General features: G+C 44.8%; 1 protein-coding gene and 2 long non-coding RNA genes across 3 annotated transcripts; 1 reads left to right on the top strand and 2 right to left on the bottom strand.

Moving 5' to 3' along the window:
• The first annotated feature begins 238 nt into the window (after window positions 1-238).
• Window positions 239-26,868, top strand: LOC120408386. Its single transcript, XR_005600661.1, has 3 exons — window positions 239-264; window positions 11,627-11,822; window positions 26,756-26,868. It is a non-coding gene; the product is annotated as an uncharacterized LOC120408386 (long non-coding RNA).
• LOC120408384 lies at window positions 10,574-19,418 on the bottom strand. The gene is made up of 3 exons (XR_005600660.1): window positions 19,165-19,418; window positions 17,439-17,602; window positions 10,574-11,638 (listed from the first exon to the last, which is right to left on the bottom strand). It is a non-coding gene; the product is annotated as an uncharacterized LOC120408384 (long non-coding RNA).
• Window positions 23,664-24,747, bottom strand: FOXB2 (forkhead box B2). Its single transcript, XM_039545244.1, has one exon. The coding sequence runs from the start codon at window positions 24,727-24,729 to the stop codon at window positions 23,737-23,739; it is 993 nt and encodes a 330-aa protein (XP_039401178.1). The 5' UTR covers window positions 24,730-24,747; the 3' UTR covers window positions 23,664-23,736.
• Window positions 26,869-27,823: the final 955 nt, after the last annotated feature.

Here is a 27,823-nt window from a genome sequence, read left to right as displayed (position 1 = left end):
TTGTTCCATAGCATCTTATTATTATATATTTCCCTTACTCCTTCACTTTTAAAGATTTGTCTGTAGAATGAAAATCTGAACTAATAGTTAGATACATTTTTTTTTGTTATATGAAACTGTTTTTATTGTTATGAAATGCAGGACATATTTAAACATCGAGGCATATATTGTATTGGGCATATATTTAAAAATGCCATTTGTGGATTTTATCTCAGGTCTCGTAATATTGGGTGTTTTTGTTGGAGACACAGCAACTGAAGTAATGTGAGTATGAGAGAATGTCAGCCTTAATTTTAAAGAAAAATAAACTTCTAGGCCTATGGCTGCAGAGAAAACAGAGAAAAGTTTGAAAACCTGAACCCTAAAGAATCAAAACCCAGAAGACGAATAAAAAGGACCCAACATTTATTACTTTTAAGTCAATCTCATGATTTTGGGGGGCCCCACTCATGAATTTTGAATACTTGGAGTTGGCAGTATTGTGCCAACTATATGTTGTAAATTGGTAAGGCAGTATGCAAAAAAAAGGAAATTTTGTCTGTGTGCAGCATTTTGAAGAAGGTGGTGTAGTAAGTTTTGAAGAAGGTGGTGTAGTAAGTTTTTTGGCATAGCAAAATTCAGTGAGTATATATTCCTGAATTAGTGGGGGGCGGGGAAGGAAAGGGGAAAAAAAGCACTCATTGGAGGGGCTCATGTTTTCTGTCAGTTAAGCCATTCTCTCCTGTGACCCAGAGAAATTCCTTAATACATTAGGATGGCATCTTTCCCCTTGACAAGATTATATACTCTCCACTTCTGCAGCTGCTTCCCCCCCCATGCCCACCGGCATCTGCTTTTACAGCGGAAAAAAAATACAAATCTGCTGTTCCTAAGAACACAATCTTTTGGGCACAAAACTCTTCCTATTACATAACTCACTGGAAAGTAATCTGGAAATAATTTACATTAGGGTTGGTTGATTTTTATCAGAGGTTAAATGACAGGTTGACAAAACAAGATGGGCAAGGATGTTTGTTCTCTGATGTCTGAAGAAAAATGTTTCAGGATAATTTATTTCTCTTGTATTTGTCTCTAGTATTGATAGAATAAAATGCTAGCCCTAACATTGCTACCTTTACTCTGCAATATTGCTCAATGGTGCATGTTTTTGCATATGGTCACTCACCTTTTTATTATTGTTTCTCCACTGCCATTGCAAAGAGAGGATTTTGCAAATTTGACATATAGTTAAATGTTAAAAATAATTGCCTCTTACAAATATTTTCCAAATTGCAGCGCATACTCCATAAGACTTTCTGAATAATATTTTTTAAAAGCTTGATACAGAAGCCAATTTTAGATAATGACTGTTATTTTGCCTTGGAATAAGCGGAAAAACATCACCGCGTGCTTGTTACTTAGCTCATGTAGCTCACCTGATTAGTTGCTATTAAAGTTAATGTAATACACATACTCATCCGTCAAAACAAGTGAAAAGAGTACCCTGTAACTTTAATAATGCCACTGGGAATATGTCTGACCTCACACCTCCAACCCTGACATTGTTTAACTATATCCCACAACTTGTGAATTTCAATTATTTGTTCAGAGGGACCATTCATAATTGCCTGGTGTAAGCCTGCCTTTAGGATGCAAAGCAGAAAACAATGAAAATGCTACACAGGCGAATTAGAACAGCAGCACTTAAATGTATAAATTAACTGGGCCTCTTTTCACAGCTTTCTCTTTCTATTCTGAGAGGCTTCGGTCTTGTGACATCAAAGACAGGATTATGTGAGAAGATAAAAACTTGATCTAATGTCTATGTTTGAAGTCATGAAAGTCTTCCCCTCTCCAAGCCAAAATAACCCTCCTTATAACACAAAAAGCCAGGGTCCAGGTGCAGGGGGTGGAGTTTCATCATACACTAGAGTATATGAGGCAGGCCAAATGATTGTACATTAAGCCATAATCTTCCCAAATGTGCTAAAGGATTGTTTGTGGGCTTTGTAGGGTTTGTTCTACAAGTTAATATGTTGTTTTTCTTTAAAACAAAGACCGTTGTTATGCATGTTGTTGGGATGGTTCTTTAATGAGAATTTAACTTATTTCATGTGATTGCAGGGAAGGCTACTAAGGAGTTATTAGAGTAGAAGAGGGGAACGCCGAAATACAATATTGGTTACTAATGAGCTTACTATGATCATATTTTGTAAGGTACCGCATGCCTTACATCTTATCTCTTGTACATTTGATACCATAGGGGGGTGTGTGTGTGTATATATAATATATAAAAATAGGAATTTGAATATAAGGCAAAATTAGAGGCTTTTTCACATTTCAAATACTTGGCTTCTTTCAGCAGGGAAGTACTGTATTCCAAAATGAAAATTCTCTGTAGCTAGGTGATATGATCTGCTTTGAGCCTCAAAGGAATCATCTGGGATGAATACAAACCTTTACAGCTTCACTGTCTCACATGGTTACAGGAAGACTTTTTGTTTTAACACTTGCAAACGACAAACCCATGACTTTTAGAGTTCTCGTTTTTTAAGTAGTAAATCAGAATTCAAGTGGTTGGTTAATCTCCCAAAGGCCAAAATAAGTGCTCCTGGGCAGTTTATTACTCAGGCTGACTATTAGAAACATTTTCAAATACTAAATGCTAGTGAGTGTGATTGCTTTCTACACAAGACTGAGATTTGGCTATGTTAGCTTCTCTTTCCTCTAACTTTGTGGAATTAGGCTCACCTTCCTGAACCAAAGAGATTAGAGATAACCAACTTCTAAATCACAAAACACAGACAATCAGATTCAACAGCCAACACAAGAAACGTGCACCCTTTCCAACACACCAAAGCATCTTCATATTCTCAACAATTGCAACTGCATGCCGAAGGGGCTACAAGGAGTTGTTATACATCATTCTCCTCCAATACTGTGGTATACTTGCCTTGACTTTAAAGAGGAACATTTATCTTGGTAATACAAATGTTTATACACTTCTAAATTCCACTGTTATCAGTGGTTAAGAAAAAGAAGTTTATTTTCTATAAGTCTGGAACAAATATTTTCCATATGTTGTAGATCATTACAGCAATTTAATACTTCTGTTCAAAAAACAGTTGAATTTTTAAGCTTTGTGCTTCTTGTAATTATACGATAGGGGATATAAGACAATTTTATACCATTATAACTGGGTACATATAATCTATAACTTCTCCCTCCCCCCACCGCCAACCCATACCTAACTACCAATAAGATGATTTCATCTTCTGTTTCTTTTATGTCTGGGTTAATCTTATCAACGACACTGATAATTTTCATCCTGTGGAATATTTAGAATTGGAGCTTCAAGCTGTATGACACCCTCCCATAGAGGAAGATGTTAGTATACAGTCCATTGAAGACCCATCAATAATGCCTTTCCAAAATGATTAATTGATAAACTGAGCTTTTGAATGTTTCTTCATGATGCAGAACTTAGTAATAAATACTAAGTGTGTGTGTTCATTCATTATATTTTCCAAAGAATCATGAAATGTGAGAATTGGAAAAAATTTGTTTTAAAATGGCCTTAGCGGTATGATATAACACCATTATGTCAGGTCAGACTTACAAGTGGGAGATTTTCTTCTGGTCCAGTTTCAGGGCACAGTGATGATGTTGAAGTGCTTGGAAGACTACAAAGAAAGGTTTTCATTACTTGATGGTGGTGGGAAGGCCCTCATGGAAGACTTTCAGGATGTTAATGGGGGGGAGCAATTTTAATCCTGCAAGAGGCCCTTGAAGCTCCTTATAGTATTTGCAACTCTGGGTGGTCCTACCAATCCTTTGTGGCCATTAGAGTCTCGCTAAACATTTTGCAGTCAATGCAATTCTTGGAAATTCTACAGGTCTTGGGGAGAGGGACTATTAGAATATTTAACAAGCTTTCAATAACCTTTGCTGCTACTCTGCTGCTTTCATTCTCACAGCTTCCTTAATTCCCAACCTGTCAAAAGTTGAAAGAGCACTTTGAAAACATTCTGTGTGAGATACAGAAGAAGAGCAGGTTGGTAGGCAGAGTTACTGGATATAAATAAAAGTTCAGAAACCATTAACAAGGGCTGCTTAGTGCTAATGCCAACTAGAGATAACTTTAATTGTGCATGAGACTTGTAAATCAGATATTTTTCCTCCCGTAGAACTATACACTGCAGTTCACCAATATGGGGAACTTCCATTTAGGCTAACACAAGTTCTTAAAGTGGTCTGAACATACATAGTTCTTAGAAAAGGGCTAATATCAGTTAGAAGCCATAGCCTGTAGGAGTAAGTAAAACTGATTAGCTAGCTTAGCTCAATAAGTCTCCAGAATGTCCTGCTGAAGTGATTTTCATTTAATAAAGTATTTCAGGAAACATTTATGGATAAAATGGTAACTGAAAGGGAATATGAAAAACTGAGGATTTGTTTGAATTTGGGAAATTGAGGGTAGATTTCTTATTACTGGTCCCTGGCACAGACGGACATCTAAGCCCATATCATCAAAGGTATTTAGGTGCCTAATTTCTGGATCTGGACCCCAGAGACTACAGCCTCTGAGAGAAAGGAAGTGCAATGAGTTACTTTCAGGAGACTGGCAATGACTCCTTCAGAAAAAGCCTTCTTAAAACCTACAACAGCTACAGAGCTTTCTATGGACAATGCTCTGTTCCTTCTTAGTCTTTGGCTGTTTTCATGTTTAAATTTGTGGAAACTGGATTAAGAACATTGTTGAGATGAAATTATATAGCTATGAGAGCAAGGATCATCTTATCACTGAGGCACTGAACAGGGTCTCAGGATTTGGGTGCAATTCCTGGCTCTTCTACAAATTTCCAGGGAAAAGACATTATATCTACCTCAGTTCCCCACCTGTAAAATGGGGAATAATGTCTTGTTTTTCCCACCCATTATCTAACTACCGGTATTTAGAATGTAAGCTTCAGGGGAGGGGCTGTCCCTTACTATGTGTATGGATACTGTTGTGTATTTGGTTGTCATGGTTTTTGTTCCTACGGCAACTGAGTTAGATTATTAGGGGATAGCCCAGCCAGTTTCGGCCGGTTGGGTGAGCTCTGTGTCTGTAAATAAAATGGTAGTTTTGTTAGCTGTCTGCTGTCTGGCCTCAAGTGATTTCTTCCTAAACCGGCTGCCCCCAAGGATATAACAGATACTGTCTAGCACAGATGAACCTTAATCTGGGTTAGGAGCCCTGGTCATTATTATAATAGAGTGGGTGGGTTGAGGAAGGACTGAGAGGGCTAGGGGAATGTTTGGGGCCCTTATGTCTACAGGGCTGGAAATGGTATAAGTTTGTATTACCTTTCCGTTATGTTTCATGGCATACACACAGAGAAATTAGATAAGAACAACTACTTTTATTTCTTAGACTTAAGAATGCTAACACGCAACAGCCCCAAAAGTGAGAGACACAGTAGGCTGCAGTCTGTCCATCTGCAGAACTGACTGTTGCTCCCAGATCAAAATCTGATGCTTCCCCGCAGACCTCCTTAGACTACAAGCAAAACCCTCCTCTTAAAGAGATAGCTTGCAATTCCAGCACAGTCCTCAGAACACCACATTTTCTCATTACCTACCTGTGATGGGTTGCCTCCTTTCCCCAATAAGGGGGTTCCTGAGAGCAGCTGTGACCTAGGGAGGTTCTTGGATCTATCAGAGCTACTCTGCCATGAACTAGTAATGGCAGGTGGGAAGGGGCCTGCAGATACTCAACCAGTGTTGAACATAGGGCACCAATGGAAATGGCTCTGATCTTCTTGGGAGTCTGGGATCTGTGAGTCTGGGGTGTGCTTCACAGCTCCATGAGAAAGATCATGGAGAAATTCTGAAGAAATCCTCATTAAATTTATTTCTCCCCTAGTCCTGCTGTAGGTTTTATCCTGGGATGGAGGACTATCCTATGTTAGAATCTTGGATTAAGTATCTGATCAAAACAAAATTGCTTTTAAATACAGATTATCATGTACTAAAATCATCATTATCAGGAGCATTTTTTGTAAACACAGTGCAGAGCAAAACCACCTTCAGCATAACTCTAGTTGTTGGGTGACAGCCCACCGGACTTACGTGCCAGAACTTATTCCTGAAGGTTTTATTTCATGAGCTCAGGCCCAGATCCTCAAAGGTATTTAGGTGCCTAACCTGATAGGAGTTAGAAACCTAAATATCTTTGAGAATCTGGGTCCCAGTGCTTAGTTCTACATCTCTTGTGTACCTTCCACATTTATTAGGCCATTCATTCACTAGTCTGGTCCCTCTCTCAGGCCCCTCTGTCATTATATCAGCAGCTATGGCTTTACAAAATATTAACAATGAAATTCTACATCCTTGCCATTTGAAGTTCTCCATTTCATAAAACTTGACAAATTTTATGAAAACTCTCCACAAATTTTCAGTTTTTTCTCCAACAGGATAATTTGTTGCTTTATTCTGGCACTGCTCGTTCAGCATCATTTTGGAATAACTCATTACAAGAAACTGTGTAACTGTTATGGAACTTATAGTATAAGTGAAACATCAACACTAAAGACAAATTCTCTTTAGTACCCCAGTGACCATTATGTGATTTGTGGTCATATAATTATTAATTGCCAATAAGAAAACATATCTAAGAGGCAGTTATTATGCCCCTACCTGTAGGTAGCAACTGATCAATTCAAGTGTTTTAGTAATAGTATCAATATACAACCTTAATGTCGTCAATATTTTTATTAAGAAGGATTAACTTTAATATGACAAAAATGGGGGTGTTTCTGATTTCATTTTTCTTCATAAACTCACTGAACAGTGAAATATACTATAATTCTATGTGTTTTGTTTTTAAATTAAAGCCTAAAGAGATCTCTGTGCCAAACCTGGAGGACACAAAAGGCCAAATTCTGCTCTCAGTTGTACTTATGAAACTTCAAAGGGGTTGCATGAGTGTAACTGATAGTAGAATTTAGCCCACAGTTTTGTTATTAGATATTTTTAAATGGGCAGTGGTGAGAGAGAGGGGGAGGTGAGGGGGGAGATGGGGAGGGGAAGGAGAGGAGGAGGAGGAGAGGGAGGAGGAGGAGGGAGGAGGAGGCTGAGGAGGGGAGGGAGAGGGAGGAGGAGGAGAGAGGGAGAGGGGAGGAGAGGGAGGAGGGGGAGAGAGGAGGAAGGAGAGAGAGAGGAGGAGAGAGGAGTTGGCTGTGGGGAGACCTCTGTGCCCTGTGAGGGGCTCTGGACCCTGTCCCCTCCCTGAATCTTCCCCCTGAATGAGCCTGGATGGGCCTGCTGGAATCCTGAGCACCGGGGTGAAGGCCTGCTGCCTGGTGACTCTCTGCTCCTGGGTGCCAGTGTGGGCTGTGGTGCCCCTGGGGCCCCCACAGTCTGGACAACTGAGTGCAGGCAGCGGTGGGCGGGGGGCAGGGAAGGTGGGAGAGTGTGGCCAGAGAGAGGAGGGGGCAAGGGACTGGGGGAGGGGCAGGGGCCAGAGAGGGGGAGAGGGAGGAGGAGTCAGAGCAGGGGCACGAGGGCCCAGGGGGCACCTCGAGGGCTGGGGCTGGCCCAGGAGTGACCGGTCTGGGGCTGGGCCGGCAGGCCAGAGGGGGCCCCGAGGGGGGCCCAGGAGGCGCAGAGCGGGGTGGTGAGGAGGTGTGAGCTGGTGGGGCAGTGGAGGAGGCCAGGAGGCCAAGGCAGAGCTGCCCAGCTGCCAGGGTGCAGGCGGAAGAGGTGGGGAGAAGGCCGCAAGGGAGAGGCTGCTGGGCCCAGAAGGGCAGATCGGAGCAGAGAGGAGGAGCCCCCAGTGGGGGGACGGCTGCCCTGGAGGAGGGCCCGGCCCCCTGCCCCGCCCGCCCAGGGGGGGGGGGGGGGAGGGGGTGGGAGAGGGCCCCCACCCTGCCCCAGGGGCCCCGAGGGGGAGCGGGGGGGAGGGGGAGGAGGAGGGCCAGGCAGAGGGAGGAGTGACCAGAGAGGGAGAGGAGGAAGATCGAATGGAGCGGGTGCGGAGAGGAGGGAGAAAGGAGGCGAGAGAGCAGCGGAAGAGATGAGAAGAGGAGAGAAAGAGGAAGACAAGAGAATGAAGGAAGAGAAAGCCAGCGTGAGAGAGAGAGAAGCAGCGAAGAGGAGGGAGAGAGCAGAGAGAGCAGAGGGAGAGAGAGAGGGCGAGAGCGAGAGGGCTGAGTGACAGGAGGAGAGGGGGGAGGGGCCTGCAGGGGGGCCCCTTAGGAGAGGCCTGGGGGGCCCGGAGGAGGCGGAGGAGGAGGAGACCTTCTGGAGAAGAGAGAGGCCAGCGAGAACTGGAGGACAGGAGGGAGACGGGAGAGCAGCCGAGGCGCAGGAGAGCTTACGCCCGCCACTGCAGGAACAGGCCCCCACGCACAGACAGGGAGGCGCCTCACCTACACGTGGACAAGAGCCGAGGGCCGAGGGGCGGAGAGAAGAGATGGCACGGAAGGAGTTGTGGGAAGAGCACAGGGGTACAACTGGGAGGACGGCGGCCGGAGACGACCAGGTCGGGGTACGCGGGCAAGTATACGGGAGGGGACTGCTGGAGTCCAAACTAACCTGACCTGGGTAGTACTGGAGCACTGGTATGATGAGCAGGAAGCTGACTGGAGCACCGTGCTGCTGAAGCCAGCTGAGCTGGAGCCAGAGCATGCGGACGATGCGCAGGGTGACCATGATGATGGGACGGGGGCGGGCGGGGAGAGAGATGGCTCATGGATGAGAGAGTCACAGTGCCGCAGGGAGGAGGAGAGGAGGAGCCTCCCAGAAGGAGCCGAGGAGGCCCCCAGGAGGGAGCCCCCTCCTGGCCCCCAGCCATCCCCGAGGGACTCCCCCCATGGAAGGCCCCCCAGGATGTCCAGCCGCCCACGGCCAACGGGGCCCTGACCCTGGCTGCAGACAAACTGAGAACCACCCCCCCCACACCACCAGACCCCCGCACCCAGCCAGCCCCTGCAGGGGTGCGACCCCGAGGGGGGAGGGCAGCGGGACCAGGAGGAAGGGAGGAGGGGGGGAGGAAGGGGACCTCCCTCCCGAGGGGAGGAGGGGGGGGGGGGAGGGGGCCCCCCCTGAGGGGCGGGGGTACCGGGGGGGAGGGGTGGAAGCAGGACTACCTGGAGACGGAGGAAGAGGGGAGGGGAGGCTGGGGGAGGAGTGGGGAGGGAGGTGGCTGGGGGCTGGCGTGGCCGCCGGTGGCAGGGGCGGGGTGCCGTGGTGCTACCTGACCCTGAGTGCCTGAGTGAGACCTGACCCCCTGGGGGTGGTGGTGTGCAGGGTGCAAGGTGAAGGTGGCCTGAAAGTGGAGGAGAGAGGGGTGGTGGGGGGGAGAGTTGGCCAGGGTGTTGATGGAGGATGGGAGCCAGGACCAGGGACTGGGACTGGCCAGTAAACCCTGTGGTCGACAGTCCGTAGACACCCGTGGTCCGTACTCAGGGTCGGCTCGAGACTGCACCCCGACGACGGGGAGACACCGGGGAGGGCAGCCCAGAGAGGGGAGCCAGAGGCCAGACCCCCAGACCCAGCCCGAGAGGCCCGCCCAGCCCCAGAGCCCCAGCCCAGAGGCCCCCAGGCCCCCTGCTGAGGACGGCGGTGCGCTGGAGGCCAGGCGACGGGGAGGGGGATGCAAGACCCTGGGGGGGCTGGAGGGAAGGAAAGGGTGCTCGGAGGGGGAGGGGAAGAGGGAATGGAGGAGCAGAAGAGGGGGGTCCCAGGAGGGGTCAGCAGTCAGCAGGGAGCAGAGGCAGGCCCCAGCCCCAGCAGTGCCCCCAGCCCCCTCACATTCCCCCCACCAGGGACCCCGGGGGGCACCGCCCAGCAGCGTGCCCAGCAGCGGCTGCTGGCTGGCCCATGGCTGGCTGCTGGCCCCTGGTCTGGCCGCATTGCCCCTGCCGAGCCCGGGGGCCGGGGCCGGGGAAGGGGGCCGGCGCCCCGAGAGCCAGGCCAGCCCTGGCCCCGGGGGAGAGCCTGAGGGAGAGGGGGAGGGAAGGGAGAAGGACAGAGCCCCAGACTGGGAGCCCCAGGAGGCCCCCCCCAGGGCCCCCCAGGGGTACTGGGTGGGGGGGGGGAAGGTGGTAAAAGGGGCAGTAAGGCGGGGGTAGGGGCTGGAGGGGGGCTGGCTGGAGTGACCACTGGCTGGAGTCAGTCTCAGAGGAGAGTGTGAGAAGAGGAAGCACAGACTGTCTGTGCGGGGAGGGAGAGGGAGAGGAGGGGGTGGAGAGCAGCAGGAAGATGGTGGTGAGTTGAGCCTGGGGGGGGGGAGAGGGTGGGACTGCCAGGGAGGGAGACAGGGGGAGGAGGGGGAGGGAGAGAGGAGGGAGGGGAGAGGAGGAAGAGGTGGAAGAGAGAGAGAAGAGAGGAGAGAGGAGACCGGCTCTGATCCCCGGGGCTGAGGAGGCCCCCAGCCCCTAACCGGGAATGGGAATCCTCTCTATCTGTGCCTGCTGTGTGTGTGTGTGTTGCTGTGTCGTCTATATAAAAATAAACCTTCTGGATGGCTGAGAGAGAGAGTGTGAATCGTAGAGAGGGGGGGGGGGGGTGGCCTGGTCCCCCACACTCCGTGACAACTGGGCAGTTTATGGAGACTGCTATTTATGGGCCCAATTCTCTGAGCAGATTGCTTGCAGAGTTAAGTCCTGTGTTAATAAGAACCTTCTCTCCAGTGTGGAGAGCTCTAACACATGGCACAAAAGTGAATAAACTATGAAATGCATCAGATATTTATATTAATAAAAAAAACTTGAACATATAAGCAACACTTCTGGACAAAAATACTGTGCGTGATACTGTTTTCATGTTTAAATAAAAATGTATTCACACAAACATGAAGAATTAGTATAGTGATAGGCTGAAACTGTGAACCCACAGTTCTTGTTCAGACAAAACACCTACTGAAATTCTTATTCTGTCTTCCTGGATGTCAATTGGAGTTTTACTGACCATGTGTTGCACTAAAGTTATCATCAGTCAGCATAGATCAGAGATCTTTTGCAAGTATGCACATATTTTGTTATCCGTCTGTAATTATGTTGTCACATGTTTACACAGACATTTGGCCACCAGAAATTATGGCATATAAAGGAACTAATTATTCTCTGTGCTAGAACTGAGTTTGGCACAGAACTAAGTGGTAGTGGGAAGAGGCAAAAGTGCCTTTATTCCATGTCTGTGTCTCCCTTATTCTGGACTGAGGCTGTTTTGGCCTCACTCAGGCATATGTTAGAGCAACTTGAGGTGCCACCCTAGCTTACATCTGGCAGTCCATGGCCCCAAGAGGCCATTGCAGCAGCCAGAAATAGCTGGAATTCAGAGCATTCTAGCTGTGCTCCTGAGAATGCCAGTCTGAGAGACTTCAATATCCAAGGAATACGGTAAGGGCTGCAATGGTGCAATGGTGAGGTGAATTGGTCTCAGTGAGTCTAAATGGCACAGCACATTACATATATCTGCACTTGGAATCTAGCTTTCCCCATGACATCTGTGGATAAAAATATACTGTATTATGAGGTCTAATGTCTGCCCCAAATCCATGTAGTATATATACACACAGTAAGTTAACATGAGGTTATGAGCTTGTTGGTCTGTTGTTGGGTGGAGCTGTCTCAATGTGTATCTCTCTTCCTCACTTCAGAGTGGCACCTGCCTGGAGCAAGGAAAGGACAAATTTGACATAACCCAGAGTGCATTTAGTAGAAAATAGAGGCAGAACAGTCTCAGCTAAGGATATACAGCTGTAGTCTCCACCAGAGACCAGGCTGAACAGGAGACTTTCAGTCATCTGGGCACATTTCAAGATTCATCTCTTTCTGTTGTCAGTTTACTAGCAGGTAGGCCATGTTCATCCCACCTCAATTCCATGGAAATCTCATTTCCTTTTATTATTCCAGAATATTTGTATATATGACAGTCATTTTTAAACTCACTGTTTTCTCTACAGTTATCTTTTACTATATTATTTTACCATGAAATAAATCTTTCATGCTTCCCTTTTTCCATTACAAAATGTACAATGTTCCATGTACTGTAACAGCTCTCTCTCCCTTCAAAGCAGCCTATCTTGGGGCCATATATCCCCATCCTCAGAAAGCATATATCAGGCAAAGAAGTATTTCAGTAATTGGACAATGCTAAATTCTAGATTGTAAAAGGTAATTAGGCACAGCTGTGCTTTTAGAAAGAGATCCATCAAGTGATGGAATATTCACCACATTTCTTTGTAAGTTTTTTCAGTTGTTAATTACCCTCACTGTTAGAAATGTGTGCCTTACTTTCCATTTGAATTTGTTTAGCTTAAACTTCCAGCCACAGCCAGTGGATCTTGTTATGCTTTTGTCTGCTACATTAAAGAGTCCTCTGTTAATAGATATCTTCTCCCCATGTAGGTATTTACAGAGTGTGAAAAGTCACCTCTTAACCTTGACTTTAACAAGCTAAATGGCTTGAGTTCCATAAGTCTCTCACTATAAGGCATGTTTTCCAGTCCTCAAATCATTCTTGTAGCTCTTCTCTGTGCCCTCTCCAATTTCTCAACATCCTGGTTGAAGTGTGGACACCAGACCTTGACAACAGTATTCCAGTAATGAATACAATGGAAGTAATGCCACCTCCTTACTCCTACTCAATATACCCACTTATGCATTCCAGGAACATAGTAGCTCTTTTGGCCACATTACATTCAGAGTTTACATACATTTGACTTCTAAATGACCCACTATGACTCCTAAATCTTTTTCTGAGTGACAGCATTCCTGGGTACGTTTGTTTGCAACCAGTTTACCAAGCAATCCAGATCACTATGTATAAGTGACTTGCCTTCTTTATTTACCAATCTTTGTATCATCTTCAAACTCTATAAGCAATGATTTAGTATTTTCTTCTATATCATTGATAAAAAAAAACATTAAATGGTGTTAAGAACCAAGTGACCAAGAACCAATCCCTTTGGGACCACACTTGAAACACCCCTAGTGATGATTTGATTAAGTTTCTTTATTCACAGTTACTTATTGAGATCCTGTCAATGATGTCATCATGTGATCCCAGAGTATGTCCTATTATTCTCAATGGTTAATCTGATCCCAAAAGAGCAGTATTAATTTACATGGCATTTTATAATGTAAGTTAAGGTGAGTTTGTGACCCACACTTGCTGCACTTGCAGCCAACCAGTGCCTGACCTGGTTGGCTGATCCTCTACCCATAGTAAAAGAGTTCCTTATTGTGTGTAATGCCTGAGAAAGAGCTGAGAGTTACCAGTTGGATATGACTTCAGACCTTTCCCTTGTTTTCTGCCCCTTCATCCCAGGTTTACAGGACTGTGTCACATCTATAACCTTCCCTCAGAATGCAGTCTACCTTAGAGTTTGACCCACTCTCAAATATGTTCCTTCAAAATGCAATGCTCTGCTGCTGTTGAAGTTGTCCATTGCCATTTATTATTCTATTTCTGTGTACTAAAGCAGGTATGTTTTAACGCTCTTGCAAAACACAGCAGAAGCTCCTAACTCAAGTCAGTGCCTTTGTATCTGGCAACAATCTGCTGCAAGAATCTATGGGCTCTGAAGAATCTGATACAGCTCACTCACTGGTGGGTTTTGGGTAAACGTACAAGAGAAGGAAGAAAAAGATTAGATAAAAAGACCTATATGTATCATAAGATTGTTAGTGGAGATTGGTCAGTTGTTGGGTTAAACGTAAGAGATCACAACAATGTGGTGTTTACAGGCCATTTGTGCTTTATTCAGCCATAATTATTCTCTGTGGTATGCTTGACTGGTGTTTCCTCTCTATTGTCAAATTAGAGACAATTTTATTTCCTTAACTTCTACATATTCTTTTTAACCGCAGATGATAGGAAACTAAACAATCTGAGTAGCAAACATGCAAAACACTATAATATTTCCTCTGCATTCATTTTGTAAAAATGCCAATTAGTTATTAATAAACTGCATGGTTGTAACTTCAAATATTTAACTTTTTTTAGCCCTGTCAGATTCTAAACCTCTAATAAATCATTCCCTGTGTATATGAACTGCAAAGGAAATGCACTGTAAAGTAATTGTTTACTTGGCTAGCTGACTAACAGAGGGCAAAATAGAATTTTTGCCTGAGTAAAGGTTGCAGGATCATGCCTATGGAGGGAATTGATTTAATTGCCCCTTCTTCAATTATTTATGGCAGAAGATGAGAATAAAGGCAAAACAAAATATGAATTGATACATTTTAAAATGCAGTTACACTAGGGTAAACACCTGTGAAATGGAAATCAGGTGGATTTGCCCAGAGCTCCATGGGCCTGCCAGAATTTTAAAAATAATACCTGTTTACAAGCCTTTTAAAATTACAGAATGGTGCCACAGCTCACTCATGAACCTGACTTCTATAAAAGTGTAAGAGAGACACCACCAAAGTGAAAGAATTGGGAAAATTAAGGCCTTCTTGGAAACTGGAGCTATCATTCCAGATGGCAGCACCACGTATAGCTGCAATATTTACCTCAACACAGCTGTATCTGTTGAGGATCCTGTGTCAAGAATTTAGAAAGACATAATGAATGAAGTTCTGATCCCGCAAATATTTACTCACATGCTTAGCTTTATTCACGAGCACTCCCATTTAAGTCAGAGGGATTGTTCACATATGTTAAGCACATATGTAAATATTTGCAGAATTGAGGCTTAAGAAACAGCAGCAGACTTTGTCCTGGAGGCTTTAAGAGGAATTAAAAAAGAAACATGGAAACTACTGTAGTTCATCCAGGAGAGATGCAAAAGAAAATACTAGCAAATGATCATGATGTATGAGACTGCCTGTAAGAACACAAATATTACACAATATAAAGTGGTTAATATTTAGTGTAAAATGAAAATTTATGGATTTTAAGCATGCTGAGAGTTCTGAACAAGGAGATAAGATTGTTTGGATGGTGTTTTTAGGTGGTGTTTTTAATTACTGGTTGTCAGGATCAAGGGAACATCTTTTCTGCGACACCACTTCATATCCGGAACTTGAAGTTTGTGAATCTTTGAATTGAGGAAACTGATTTACACAGAAACATAGGATGGATTTTAATATTTTCCTAAATTATAATCCTATGCACTTCACCATAGCATCACAGAATTCTAGACACTAAATACTGAAAGGACCAGTTAGATTATCCAATTCCTCTCCCTGCCAATGCAGGATTATTCTCTGCAGTAATTTTTCTAGTGTTTTGTTCCCTCTCATTTTAAAGTAGGGCTTCCACCCCTCCCCTTGGTATACCCAAGAATCTCTCACTGCTAGGAGGTTTTCCCTTGATATTTAGCCTGAATTTGCCCTTTCTTAATGTATCACACTAAATAATTCATCCCCCACTTGGGTGTTCACACCCTTTAGATATTTGTGGGCTATTATGTCTACTCACAGTAATTACTTAGCCAAACTATACATATATAGCGCTTGAAATCTTTCCTTAGAAGCCTCTTGATCATTTCTCTTGCTCATTTCTGAGTGGCCTTCAAATTTATTAATATTTTTCTAATGGAGGATTTAAGAGGGGAGTTTATCAAAGGCACAAAGGGCAGAGAGGCATATAGGCCCAGATCTTGAAAGGTATTTAGGCACCTAACTCCCATTGACATCAACAGCCTAAATACCTTTCAGAATCTAGGCCCTAGTGCCTTTGTGCCTGTGAAGATCTCTCTGCCAGTGCCCAGACCTGAATACAGTAGCTCAGGTCACAGGAGAGTTGTGCAAAGAAGGGTTAGCACCTCTCTGCTATGATACTTTCACTTATTCAACCCAAAATTACATTGAACTTTTATTTTGCAGCCATAACACATTACAAACTCACATCAATTTGCTGTCCACTATCCACACAGGTCTCAATCTGCATGACTGTTGCACAAATTTCTCCCTTCTATCAGCATTTCAAGTTATTTTCAGAAAATGTATTAACTTGCCATTGTCCATGCAGAAATTCATTTTATTATTTTCTGCCTTTTTTTCCTAAAGTCTCTGGATCCCTTGGTATTATTTCTCTTTCCTTATTGGTCTACTCCTATTAACATAGTGTCATTGGTGAATATCATTAATGTGGTGTTTAGTCACTCTACCAGAGCATTAATAAAGGTAATAAATAACACTACTCCTTCCCTGCGTGATTCAGTGCTACTTCAGTTTAAAATCAATTTTTTCTACCTTTAGGTTCCTCTAAAAATAAGAGGAAATTGTGGCCCCTTTGAAGTGAATTGCAAAACTCTGATTGACTTCAGTGGGGCCAGGAGTGCAATGATCAAATCTACAGATGACTTTTGCTGCCCAGCATTTCTCTCTGAGCCTGTGGACTGAAACAACTGACATACAGATGGCTAATTGTCAAACTGACAGTGTCACTTGTTCTTGAGGGCTTGAACAACAGCAGCCAGTTATTTTCAGAGCAAATCTTAATATTGACATTTCAAAAACCCATCTAAAATTAAGAAAAACACATGAGTGCTCTATGTTTGAAAGATGTTAAAACCTTTAGTAGCTCATTCCAAAGAGCAAGAGTGATTTGATTTGCTGTAGCATATATATCTGTTATAAGAGCTCTGTTCTTACATGCAGGGCTGATGGTACTCAAAGGTCTATTATACCAACCTAATCTCTTTAATTCATCTAGTCATCAGTATCTTAAATGCTAACATTAATTTTGAATTAATTTCTGATGTGTCAGACATTTTGAATGAGCACAACAGGTACTGTTTCTCTAGTAACAGTTTTAATAACCTAGTGATGTTATTTGTTATTATTATTAGCCCAAATTATTGCAACATCTTGTAACACATGACAGGTATTTAAAGTACTGTTAAAAAATTACTACAACAATGTCATTGTGGGCTCTATGGCACTGTTAATTTCCATATCAAATATACTCTGTGTATAAGGAAAAAGATGAGGCTGTTTTTTCCCCCTAATAGCCAGTCTTGCTAAGTCATCCTGTCCTCTGACAGCTAATCTGAGTTCTCTCCTCCATGCACATTATCATCAATTATAAAAGGTGCTACAAACCAGATTAGACCCTCCTTGACACCTCTGAAACCTCATTGACTTTGATAGAGTTTGCACAGGTGTAACTGAATGGAACTTTAATTTCAGTTCTGAACAATGCTTGATGATGCACAGGAGGGAACAGACTCCATCTCATTCACTCTGAACTGTGTTGGCTCTGCTGGCTAACAGGAGTAAAAGGCAGTAAAAACTTATTATTCACTAAATATTCATATGTGACTCTAAAGGCATACCAAAAGATCACATTTATTGCTATTTTACAAAGGTTCCATAGGGGGAAAACAGGGGATCCTAAAAGGATAAATTAATATATATGCAGATTGCTGCATCTATAATAATCAATATTACATACCCCAAAAATCAGCAACATCTATTTATAAGCTTTGATTAAAAACCCCAAAGACTGCTTACCAGAAAGAACACCTTTTCTTCCACTGCAAGGATGAAGCAGTGAAAGTACTTTAACTTCCATTTAACTCTTCAGTGTCTAGAAATCATGTCTCTGTTTTTGGTTCATCCTGTGGAGCAATCTCTGAAGATGGTAGTTTGTGTCACTACCACAAATGGCAGCAGTGCTAGTGAGGAAAAATACTATTAGTGCTAGGCAGAAAAGGAGCCACAAATGGATTTGGTTTTAGGATAATGCCAATTAAAAAACCCTTAGAATTTTAAAAGTATTATTATTTTCTTTGTATTTATTTTAATGACTTCTAATGTACCCATTACCACTGCCTCTGGACAGATCATACACAAAACAATATACAGTTTAGAATTGCCCCCAATGAGTAGAAATTTTAACCTTCCCCTAATTAATTATTACCCACAAGAAAATAAATCAGAAAAATAGTGTGATGGCAGTATGGATGCCTTGTCTTAATTTAGGCCTCAGTCCTTCACTCACTTACACATGTGAGTAACTTTATTACCATGAATAGTTTCATAGATTTCAATGCAACTGTCCATGATAGTTAAGTTAACCAAATGCATAAGTGCTTTCAGGATTGGGACCTTAGACTCAGCCATTAAAGGCTTGGCTGAAAGGATGCACCTTGCACTGCGATTTGAAGACCAATGGCTTCTACATGTAGAATACTGAGGGTCTCTTAGCAGTCTCTCTCTTCAGTTGGTACAGCTATAAGAATGTTGCTCCTTGTTTTTCCATCAGCTTTTCCTTTTTAGGATTATTTACTTTTTCCTCCTTTTTGTTCACACCAAAGGCTGACATTGTCTGAGCACTGGGACCAGTTTTGGTTCAAGTTTAGTTAACATTATATATGACATTTTAAATAGGTATTCAGATATAAGTGCTTTGAAATAAAAAAAATCTATACAAGTTATATTTTAAAAATAGTCCCCAGTTGTGGCTATGCTTTTTTTCTCTTCTAATTTTAAATTGTGAGGTCATCATGAGTTGTGTAAATATTTTTCATTACAAGCTACATGCATAAAGATCTTCCTTTATTTAGTCATCCTGAAGTGGAAAAGTATTAGATTAGTATTAGATTCCCAAAGAAGTTAGTCCTCCTATTGAAAGACAGATAAATTATGTAATTCCACTTCTTCCATAAACTGTTATTTAGCAGATGAGCTATTTTTGAACAGTGTATTTACAGTGTGGAGATTTCTGAAGGTGATCACCCTTTCTTCCCCTCACATACTGCTCTACAGATCCAATAGCCAGGTGTGGCCTATCAGTGTTAACCCCCACACAGCTGTCACCCAAGACTATAAACTCTAATCCATTCATAATTAAGCAGGATCACATGTCCAGTAGTGACACCAGGATTTTGTGCTAAAAACGGAAAGCAGTAGCTAAAGATGTTCCAATCTGCTGGAGGAGACAGTGACTGATATTTTTCTCTCAATGTCTGGAAGTGCCACCTGTGTGTGTGTCAAGCTGTCATCTAGCTGCATTTAGGACTGCAGTGGGTCTGGGCCTGCTGCAGTTCCCAGGGCACTTTTTAATTTCCCATGTTTTTATATGTGACTCCAGCTTCCATTCCAGATTTTCATTGGCAAGAATTTTTTTTTTTTACCAGGAACATAGACATGAACCACTCAGCTTTTTCCTGGCCTGTTAGAACTCTCCTGGGAGAGAGCAATCTAATGATTGTAGCCCCCCGCACCGAGCCCATACCTGCCCCCTAGCGGTCGGGTACGGCGTATCTCCGCGGGCATTGGAACCCTTTGTCTTGAATCGTCTCTCATGTCTGACAGTCACAGCTGCGATCAAGTTTTTAATTTATACAATTTGTAATGCACTCATTTTAATAAAACACAGGTGGCTTAAGGTTGCTTCCTCCCTCTCCAAAGCCTCCTTCGGCTGCCTGAATAGAAATATCAAATGAATCAGCGGGGATATGAACTCGCCTGTACAATTGTGGTCCAAGTGTATCACATTAGTAACCCTCATTTTCACAAAGCTTGGTATTTATACCTTCCGCCGATGTGCCAGGGAGCAACAGCACCTTTTTGGAAATCCATCCTAAATAGGGATGATAGTCACGCCGCCCCATTAGTCTCTGATGCGGTTCTCGGCGGTTGAATGGGACTGGACATTCTCTTATTTGATTGTTAGTATTGAGAAATGTCTTGTTTGAGAGCCCTGAGAACAGGCGTTGTTGATCTCATGTATCTACTCTCTCTCTACAAAAGTGTAAGTGAGCTAATGTCTCCCAGGTGTTGCGAGGGTAGAATTTTTACTCACTCCTTCCATTAGTTTAGGTCCAGATTCTCTGTAGTGGGGGAGAGACGAAGCCAACAGCTATTCATTAGTTGTATTAAAATGGATGGGTTACAAATTACACGAGTTTAAAAGCTTGTTTGTAGTTGTACTTGCTAGACCTGAATAGGAGTAAACAGGTTAGTCGGGGTCATTGACCTCGGAACAAATCCAGCTCAGTTCATACACACGAGTCCTGCTGAGTTCAGTGAGACTATTTCTGTCAGTAAGGTCACCGCTATTTGGCAAGGATCCCCTCACAATCACCCTTACTGTCATTTTTTGTATGTTGAGAAAAGATCATTATCGATAATCCTCACTGCGAGGCATTCTGCCTGCACATCTCCCGACTCATACAGCCTGCTTTGCTGACAGGTTCACTTCCTTTGGGCTGCATCCTGCAGCTCTTGTGCCCAGGCTAAGCCGCCTGTTGAAGTCCGATGGAGTTTTGCAGGAGCCCGGATCTGCATCGTTAGAACCACGGACAAAAACACCGTGTCAAAGGAAGGAATTTGTCAAACATCATGGATGTCTAGTAACTCTAATTGTCACCTGTGCCTCTCTCCTTGTTTCCTCCCTGCCTAGTCACAGCCCTTTTATGACTGCTGTATCATATCTGATGAGTTAAAGGCTGGCAACATCAATTCACTTTGGAATAAGAACCCATGACAACCCCCGAATACAAGTTATTTGACAGCCAGCCAGACACTATAGTTTTCTTTGAGAAACAACTACAAGAGGGAAGAGTATTAGATATACTAGAGATCACTCTAGTAGTATAATCCCTTTCACTTGCCTTGGCACAGTTTGTCTGCAGCCGATCAACATCTCATCTAAACTCTTACAATTCCACTCCTGCTCCTGGTACCAATATTCTTGTTGAATCAAATGGAGCTTCCACTGAAATGAATCTTCTAAGTAATTCTCAGTCTGGTTATTTCTTCTTCTACTCTGTATTTCTCATCTCCTTTACCCTGTGTATTGGTGGGGGGGGGGAATCTTTTCTAAGATACATCAGAAAATCGTGTCCATATCAATGTAAGGGGTCACCCCCTACCTTCACTGAAGTCAGTGGCAGCTGGCCCTAAACGCGTCCAGCTTTCTTTCTGTTATGTGCCAAAATAGCTGCAATCAACTATACAAAATATGAGATGGGTTGCTTTAAAAACAGTCCAGATTTAACAAGAAAAAGAAAAGAAAAATCTAGACTAAGTGAACTAATTCTGAAAAGAGCACATTTGTACATCAAAGGCGACTTTTAGTGTATTTAAAAGAGCAATTATAGGGCTTTCAATAGCCGGCAGTAAATTTAAATTTTAAACATTTTGGGAATCGCTTAATTTATAACTAATGTAGCTACAGAAATATTGAAATTTGTTCCCATGTAAAATCTAAGGGAAGCTATCAAAGAACTAGAAGGTGTCTATTTCTTGTAATTGTTTATACTGAATTCCTGCCCGGCATGTCCGCGATGAAAAACTTTTCCGGTGTCGTTCCCACATCTGATTTCCAAACTGGGATACAGATCTGTGCTTCATTCGCAGTTTGTTTGTTTTTTTCTTCGCTGCTCTAAGAGTTATTTTGATTCTGGAAATTAAAGTAAAAACCACCCTCTGGATCGGATGGAACCATTCCAGTGGAATTTAAAGTGGACAGATACTGCCACACTGTGTTTTAGGAAAGCTAGATGCAGTTACAGCCTAGACCACGGAGATTGCAACAGGTTTGCCTTTCCCAGCCGAAGCTGCGAACAGATCGATATCACCAAAGAAGGCGGAAGCAATTGGTTTAGGTACCAGACATCCTTCTCTAAAGCAAAGACTTGGACTGCAATCTGGATATCTGGGAACCCGACAAACCCTATGAGCAGATCCCTTCGGTACAAATTTAAAAACGAACGACTCAGAAGGGTTCAGGCTTATCTGGTGAGAAAACTATAACCAGTGAACCCGAGCCGGTACCCATTGAAATCAATGGCATAATGCCAATTAACTTCAATGGAATCAGGATCGGATCTAGTTCCCCCGCCCCTACCTTCACAACTTCATTTGCTTTCTCCTTTCTTTCCACCCTTCTCACAGCATCGCTATAGAAGAGAAGGAGCAGGATTTCAGGTCAGTGTAGAACACCTTCAAGACTTCTGTTTTTTCATTAGCGCAGAAGTATAAGGGAGGCTAAGGCTGAGAAAAAAGTAGAAACTTCAGAAGAAACTTTCCAACTAGACGAAATAAACAGACCACGTGGAAGTGGATGAAGAATTTCTCCATGAAATAGCAAACTTACTTTTCACAGAATTCCCTTTTTATGCTTAGCAGAACACAGCACCAGAAACGTTTATGTGTTTGTGTATGTTTGGGAGGTTCCTAATACATAAAACTGTTATGAGCACAAATCTCTGGGAGGAAAATGCCCATCTGGGATGACAACAAGTGAAACATCCTAAACAGCAGCGCCAGCAGAAGCAAATCAATAGCTCGGTTTTAATTAAACATTGGTGTACTGTACAGCAGGGCAGACAGACAACTGTAACAATCATTCACAAGCCAACTGGGATTCATCGGTCAAAGAAACAAAATGTGACTTTTGAGAGGTTTGCTTCATAACTTCCCTCTTTTCTGTTGGAAGTTTTTTTTCCAGTAAAGTGCTTTTCCTGTGATTTTTAAAAAATCTTTGTGTTTTATACATCTCATTCAGCAGTTCTTAGTTTTCAAACTCAGCTGAAATACACACCAAGCAACACACACAAAATAGCTATATCTGTGAGTTGTTAAAAGGTGATGTGAAAAGCTTAACTCACAAGTAGCAGGGATTTTTTTATTTTGAGAAGAAAACTGAGAGACGTTACAAGTTCACAGGCAATGCTACGTTCCACGCATTTGTTTAATTAAAGAGTCCTCTATAAAAATGTTTCCTTCCCCACGGTTAAATATTCATTCACTGCAAACTGTAAAGAATATACAGCAACAAGGTGGATGAGGTAATGTCTTTTATTGGTCAACTTCTGTTGATGAAGAGACAAGCTTTCGAGCTACACGGACCTCTACCGCAAGTCCTGAAGACTTGTGTAGCTCAAAAGCGTGTTTGTTTCACCAATGGAAGTTGGTTCAGTAAAAGATATTACCCCACCCACCTTCTCTCTGATATCCTGGGACCAATATGCTGCAACAACACTGCAAACAAGAATATAGAGTCATGACTACTTAACCCATATTTAAAAGAGCCCTTTGCTGTTAATGCAGCTGCAATTTAAATTCCTACTAATAATTTCTCTATTGTTTTGCAAAATTTACTTTTGCAATCGAGAGCCTCCCACTTTAATCCCTTGTTGCTTGCTTTTGTCAACGGTAATTGCTTTGGTGTCCCTTTCAGAGCAAGATCAGTCTCGCTATCCAGCAGAGAAACACAAACAAGTTTCCCTTTGAGATATTTTTTAAATCAGATCTTAATGGCAATTGTATCCAACTCTTTATCTTGTTAAGGAAATAAACGTTTCTAACAATAATTTCCTTTTACACTAACTACTCGAGAATCCCTTATTTTGCGCAGATTCTCATCTCGAATTTTAGCACTGTTTTTTTATATCTCGTCTGCAGAAATATGATTCCGTTTAAAACATATAATGGTGAAGAGTAACCGATTCCACTCTGACTGCTGAGCTCTGATGTATCTGGATTTTTAGACCCACTCCAATGTACTGCCCACGCAGCACTTTCCTCTGTTCAGAAATGGACCAGGGTCTAGCTCTGCAGCCACTGTGACTTTTCACATCACCTTTTCATCACTTTGTCAGTTTTATAATAGTTAACAACAATAGAAGCTCTTACCTGAAACCTGGCTCTCAATAATCTGATTGTACAATATATAAACACAGACACCAGATAGGTTATATTAATCAAACCATTTAAGAGCCCATTTCTCAGATACATCCCTTGCCCCTACAAATGCACCCTTTGTGGCTAGGTGTCTCTCTCTCTCTGCCCCTGCCCTTTAGGAATGTACTAGGACAGAGTGTAAGGCGCTCTTGCCCTCGGAGGGGGTTGGCGGAGTCTGCTCAAGGAGGGAAGAAGACGCTGGCGAAGTGGAAGGGCAGATCTGCGAAGAGTTGACTGTGAGAGCGGGGATGGCAGACACAGGTGGCAGCGCCGGGGTGGGTTTGATGGGCACAGGAACCGCTGGCATAGTCTGGCCGGGTGGGTGGCAGAGAGCCTTCATGGGCACCCCAAATGGTCCATACTCGTGAGACACGGGCATGCCGGCCATCGAGTCCATCACCCCCACGTGAGGCCACACGGAGCTGACCATGTTGCTGAGCTGGCTGGACACCGGGTACCCGAGATGGTGCATCACCGAGGCCAAGGGCAGCCCGCTGGCCTGGATCACCCCCTTGTAATCTCTCCCGATGATGTTCTCGATGGCGAAGGGATGTTTGAAGCCCGACGATGGGCTGCTCCCATTGAGGCCGTAGGGCTGGAAGTGCGGCAGCCTCCCGACGGCGGCGGCGGCGGCAGCGGCAGCCACGGCCGCCTCCGAGGTGCCCAGGCCCTGCATCTTGCCCGGGTGCTGCGGGTGGAAGTAGTGCACCACGTGCGGCGGGGGCGCGGGGCCCTTGGGCACCCCGCCGGGCAGCGGCGGCGGCTCGGGGCGCAGCACCTTGAAGCGCTTGCGGCGCCGCAGGAAGCTGCCGTTCTCGAACATGTCGCCGCAGTCCGGGTGCAGCGCCCAGAAGCTGCCCTTGCCCGGCTGGTCGGGCCGGCGCGGGATCTTGATGAAGCAGTCGTTGAAGGAGAGGTTGTGGCGCAGGGAGTTCTGCCAGCGCTGCGTGTGCTCCCGGTAGTAGGGGAACCGCTCCATGATGAACTTGTAGATGTCGCTCAGCGGCAGCATCTTCTCGGCCGAGTGCTGGATGGCCATGGCCGTCAGCGAGATGTAGGAGTAGGGCGGCTTCTGGTCGCTGTAGGAGCTCTTCCCCGGCCTCGGCATCGCCGCCCCGGGTGCCCGCGGATCCGGACCCCACGGTCCCTAGCGCCCGCTAATCGCCCCGCGCCTCCTCTGGCTCCCGCCGACCGACACGCGCCTCTCCGGTCTATCGCGCCCCCCGGCTCCACCTCCCGCTAATCGCTGCCTCGCGGCCCCGCCGCATCCCGCGGCGTGTCCCGCCGCGAACTCCGCACGGGCCGCGCGCTGCTCCCGCTAACCCGCGCGCACTTGGCGAGACGCGGGGGTCCCGGGGGGAGAACGAGCGTCTCTCACATGCTCCGCACCCCACTTTCCCCCTCCCCCAGCCCAACAGCCTGCCCGAAACCTGCCGCTCTCTAAGCCGCCCCGGGGGCTATTTCGCGGGGAGAGCGTCGCGCAAACGGAGCGGGAATCGCTGCTTGTCTCTGTCGATGCCCCAACCTTTCGCCTTCCCCGCACAGCAGCCGCTGCTGCCGCCGCCTCTTGGGAGCCGGAAAGTTTCCCGGCTTCGCACTCTGCGGCCTCCCGCGCGCGCAGACTTTGTTTGCGGGAGTTGCTGCGGGGGCTTTTTCTGGAGCGCTTCGGCCGACGCACGGTCCTTGCCGCCTTCAGCGCGCACCTGCCCTGGGCCCCGGCAAGCAGGGGAAACGGCACCGTGTCCCATGAAAGCTGGGCCGAGCTGCCGCTGCGGCGGTGGTGCCGGTGCCCTGCTGGAGGCGGGGAGGGATGGAGCTGTCCTCGGGCAGGCGGAGCGAGGAGGCGGCGGCTGCGGCTGTGGCTGTGCCGCGCTCTCCAGCGCGGTTTTGTAATGATCCCGGGGATGCGGAGACCCCCGCCGCTCGCCTTATTATCACATGACAGTTGCTCAGGGACTTAGCGACTCCTGTGAAAGGGGCAAGAAGCCGCCGCTCGGCGGCCCCTTTCACTCACAAAGTCCGCAGCGGGACAGGGCGGGGCCAACTGCACTTGCGGCGCTTCTGTGAGGCTTTAAAGCGCCCTGTGAGGTCCAGCGCCTCTTTCAAAGCACAGCGTGGGGAGGCAGCCTGCGCAGGAAAGGCATCGCCTCCCGTCTCCCCAATCCCCCCACCCCGCTCCGCAAGCCATTCCGCCGCTCCCATGTCCGTTGGGCCAGCATTGCAGCCAAGCCTCGGCGGTGAGGAGCCGCCAGGGTCACTCCCCCCACCAAGGTTTCAAGTGAAGAGGGGGCAGAGCCTTGCAATTTAAGCACGTGACGCCAAGAATCCGACGGACATTAACATTAGCCATCACCTGAACTAAACATCATGCTCTCGGAAATGAGGGAACTCTGGACCACTTTGAAAGTAATTCTAAACAGCGATGCAATGTGAAGGAACAAAAACAGAAGTAAAAATCCTATATCCCCACTCTCCCCCAATGATCACAAGTAATATTTTATGGCCCTAAGTCTTGGGGGGCATTTAAAGAAAAAACAAGCAGCCTCCAATTCCTATGTGATTCTGAGGCCAAGTGTTTACCGTTTTTCAGACTTAATCAGTAGAAATCAAGTTCGAGTGTAACAATTTATAGGCGCCCTCCAAAATGTATTTGGCAAGAGCTATGTATTGGAACATCGGATGGAAAAAAACGGCTCACGTTAACTCTAGAGCTGAAGAAAAAAACCCGAAGAGTTTAATTAGATAATATGGAAGGCGCTCGCATTGTTTCGTCTGGCTTTTATTTCTAAATAAGTAGGGTGAATATACTCTAATGGACACCCCCCAAAACATAAAACACACACTTACCAAGGCCCTCCCCTACTTTGTGTTTCAATTTTGTATTGACTTTTAATGTATTAATACAACAGTGCAATACAGATAATTAAAATTGGACTTCTCTAGCTTGTAGCACTGAGATAATGGCCATAGCCTGTAGCCCCCACCCATCACGTTTGTTGTGAGCACCAAATAATTAGTTTTAGATGTATTTTCCTTTATGATTCAGACATTACAGTGTGAATTGGTAAACAGAAAAAAACCCCGATTTTTTGTATTAAGATTTCTATATCCAAGACATACAATTCCTTTTCTAGGGCGGAGGAAAAACTGAATGCCAAGCGTGACTTCAATTGCATAATCTATCTATCAGTGGAGACTTCAGGCTCATTGAAGGGAAGAACTCAGTCATCACAGGTTAAAAGCAAGGTACCAGGAAAATGTGCTAAATTTGTGATTTTGGAAAATAAACATGTCAAGACCATAAACGTGTACTTTGATATATTACATGACATATTATTACTCAAGGCACCCGAGTTGCACCTTACCATGTTTAGCTTTATTCTGGGAAGTATTTATGGTTGCAGCAATATAAAACGTCTGCAGTTTGAACCCTGGCGGTGGGCATTACTCTAACTTGGCAATGGCATGAGCGTAGATATTGGGTGAGAAGTCTCCTTCTATAGCTATGCATTTTCCCCAAAACATTTATTTTCTGTTTGATTTATGAATGTGATTCCACTTGATTAGAAATCCTGTTTCAGCTTCTCTCTCTCTCTTTTTTCCTTACATATTCAAATATCCTGGATGTGAAAGTCAATGAATCGCTTCATCTCATGAGTTAATAACTCGAGCTTTTCTCCAGGTATTCCGTGAATGTGCTCTGTCTCTATGTCGCAGATAAACCACTATCATTTGCGAGCGGGTGTGACTCTACCATACTTTTCACAAAAGCTCTAGGCCGGCCCAGGGAGGATATAGCACCCGAAGTGCACTGGTACGCAGTTTGGGGGAGCTGACCCTCGCTCTAAAGTATACATTGTATGTGCTGCTGAGTACCTGGACAGAGACAGTTCACTGCTCCCTTAACTGATTAAACTGGGGGAAATGAATATATGGCTCTGTGGGTGGGAAAAATAGATGCACAAGACGGGCCTGATCCTTTTTCTGTGGCGTCAATAGGAAACTCCCATTGGCTTCAATGGTTGCAGCTCGTGCCCGCTGTGCTGGGAGAAAACATCCCATCCACTTCAATGGTGGGAGTTTTGCCAGATTAAAGACGTGCCAGATTGGCCCCATCCTGCATACGTTTATATGGAGCCCTGTCTGCATTGTCTGAAGCGTAATTGCAAAAGTGGATCCCAGTTACTAGATTATCACTATTA

Source organism: Mauremys reevesii, linkage group 6 (genome assembly GCF_016161935.1).
Source record: "Mauremys reevesii isolate NIE-2019 linkage group 6, ASM1616193v1, whole genome shotgun sequence".
Taxonomy (NCBI): domain Eukaryota; kingdom Metazoa; phylum Chordata; order Testudines; family Geoemydidae; genus Mauremys; species Mauremys reevesii.
Note: the sequence above shows the minus strand (reverse complement) of the source record. Positions and strands in the feature narration are given on the sequence as shown.

What these genes read in the sequence shown, in the direction of transcription:
- FOXB2 (XM_039545244.1), bottom strand. Translation starts at nt 24,729, where the DNA reads ATGCCGAGGCCGGGGAAGAGCTCCTACAGCGACCAGAAGCCGCCCTAC.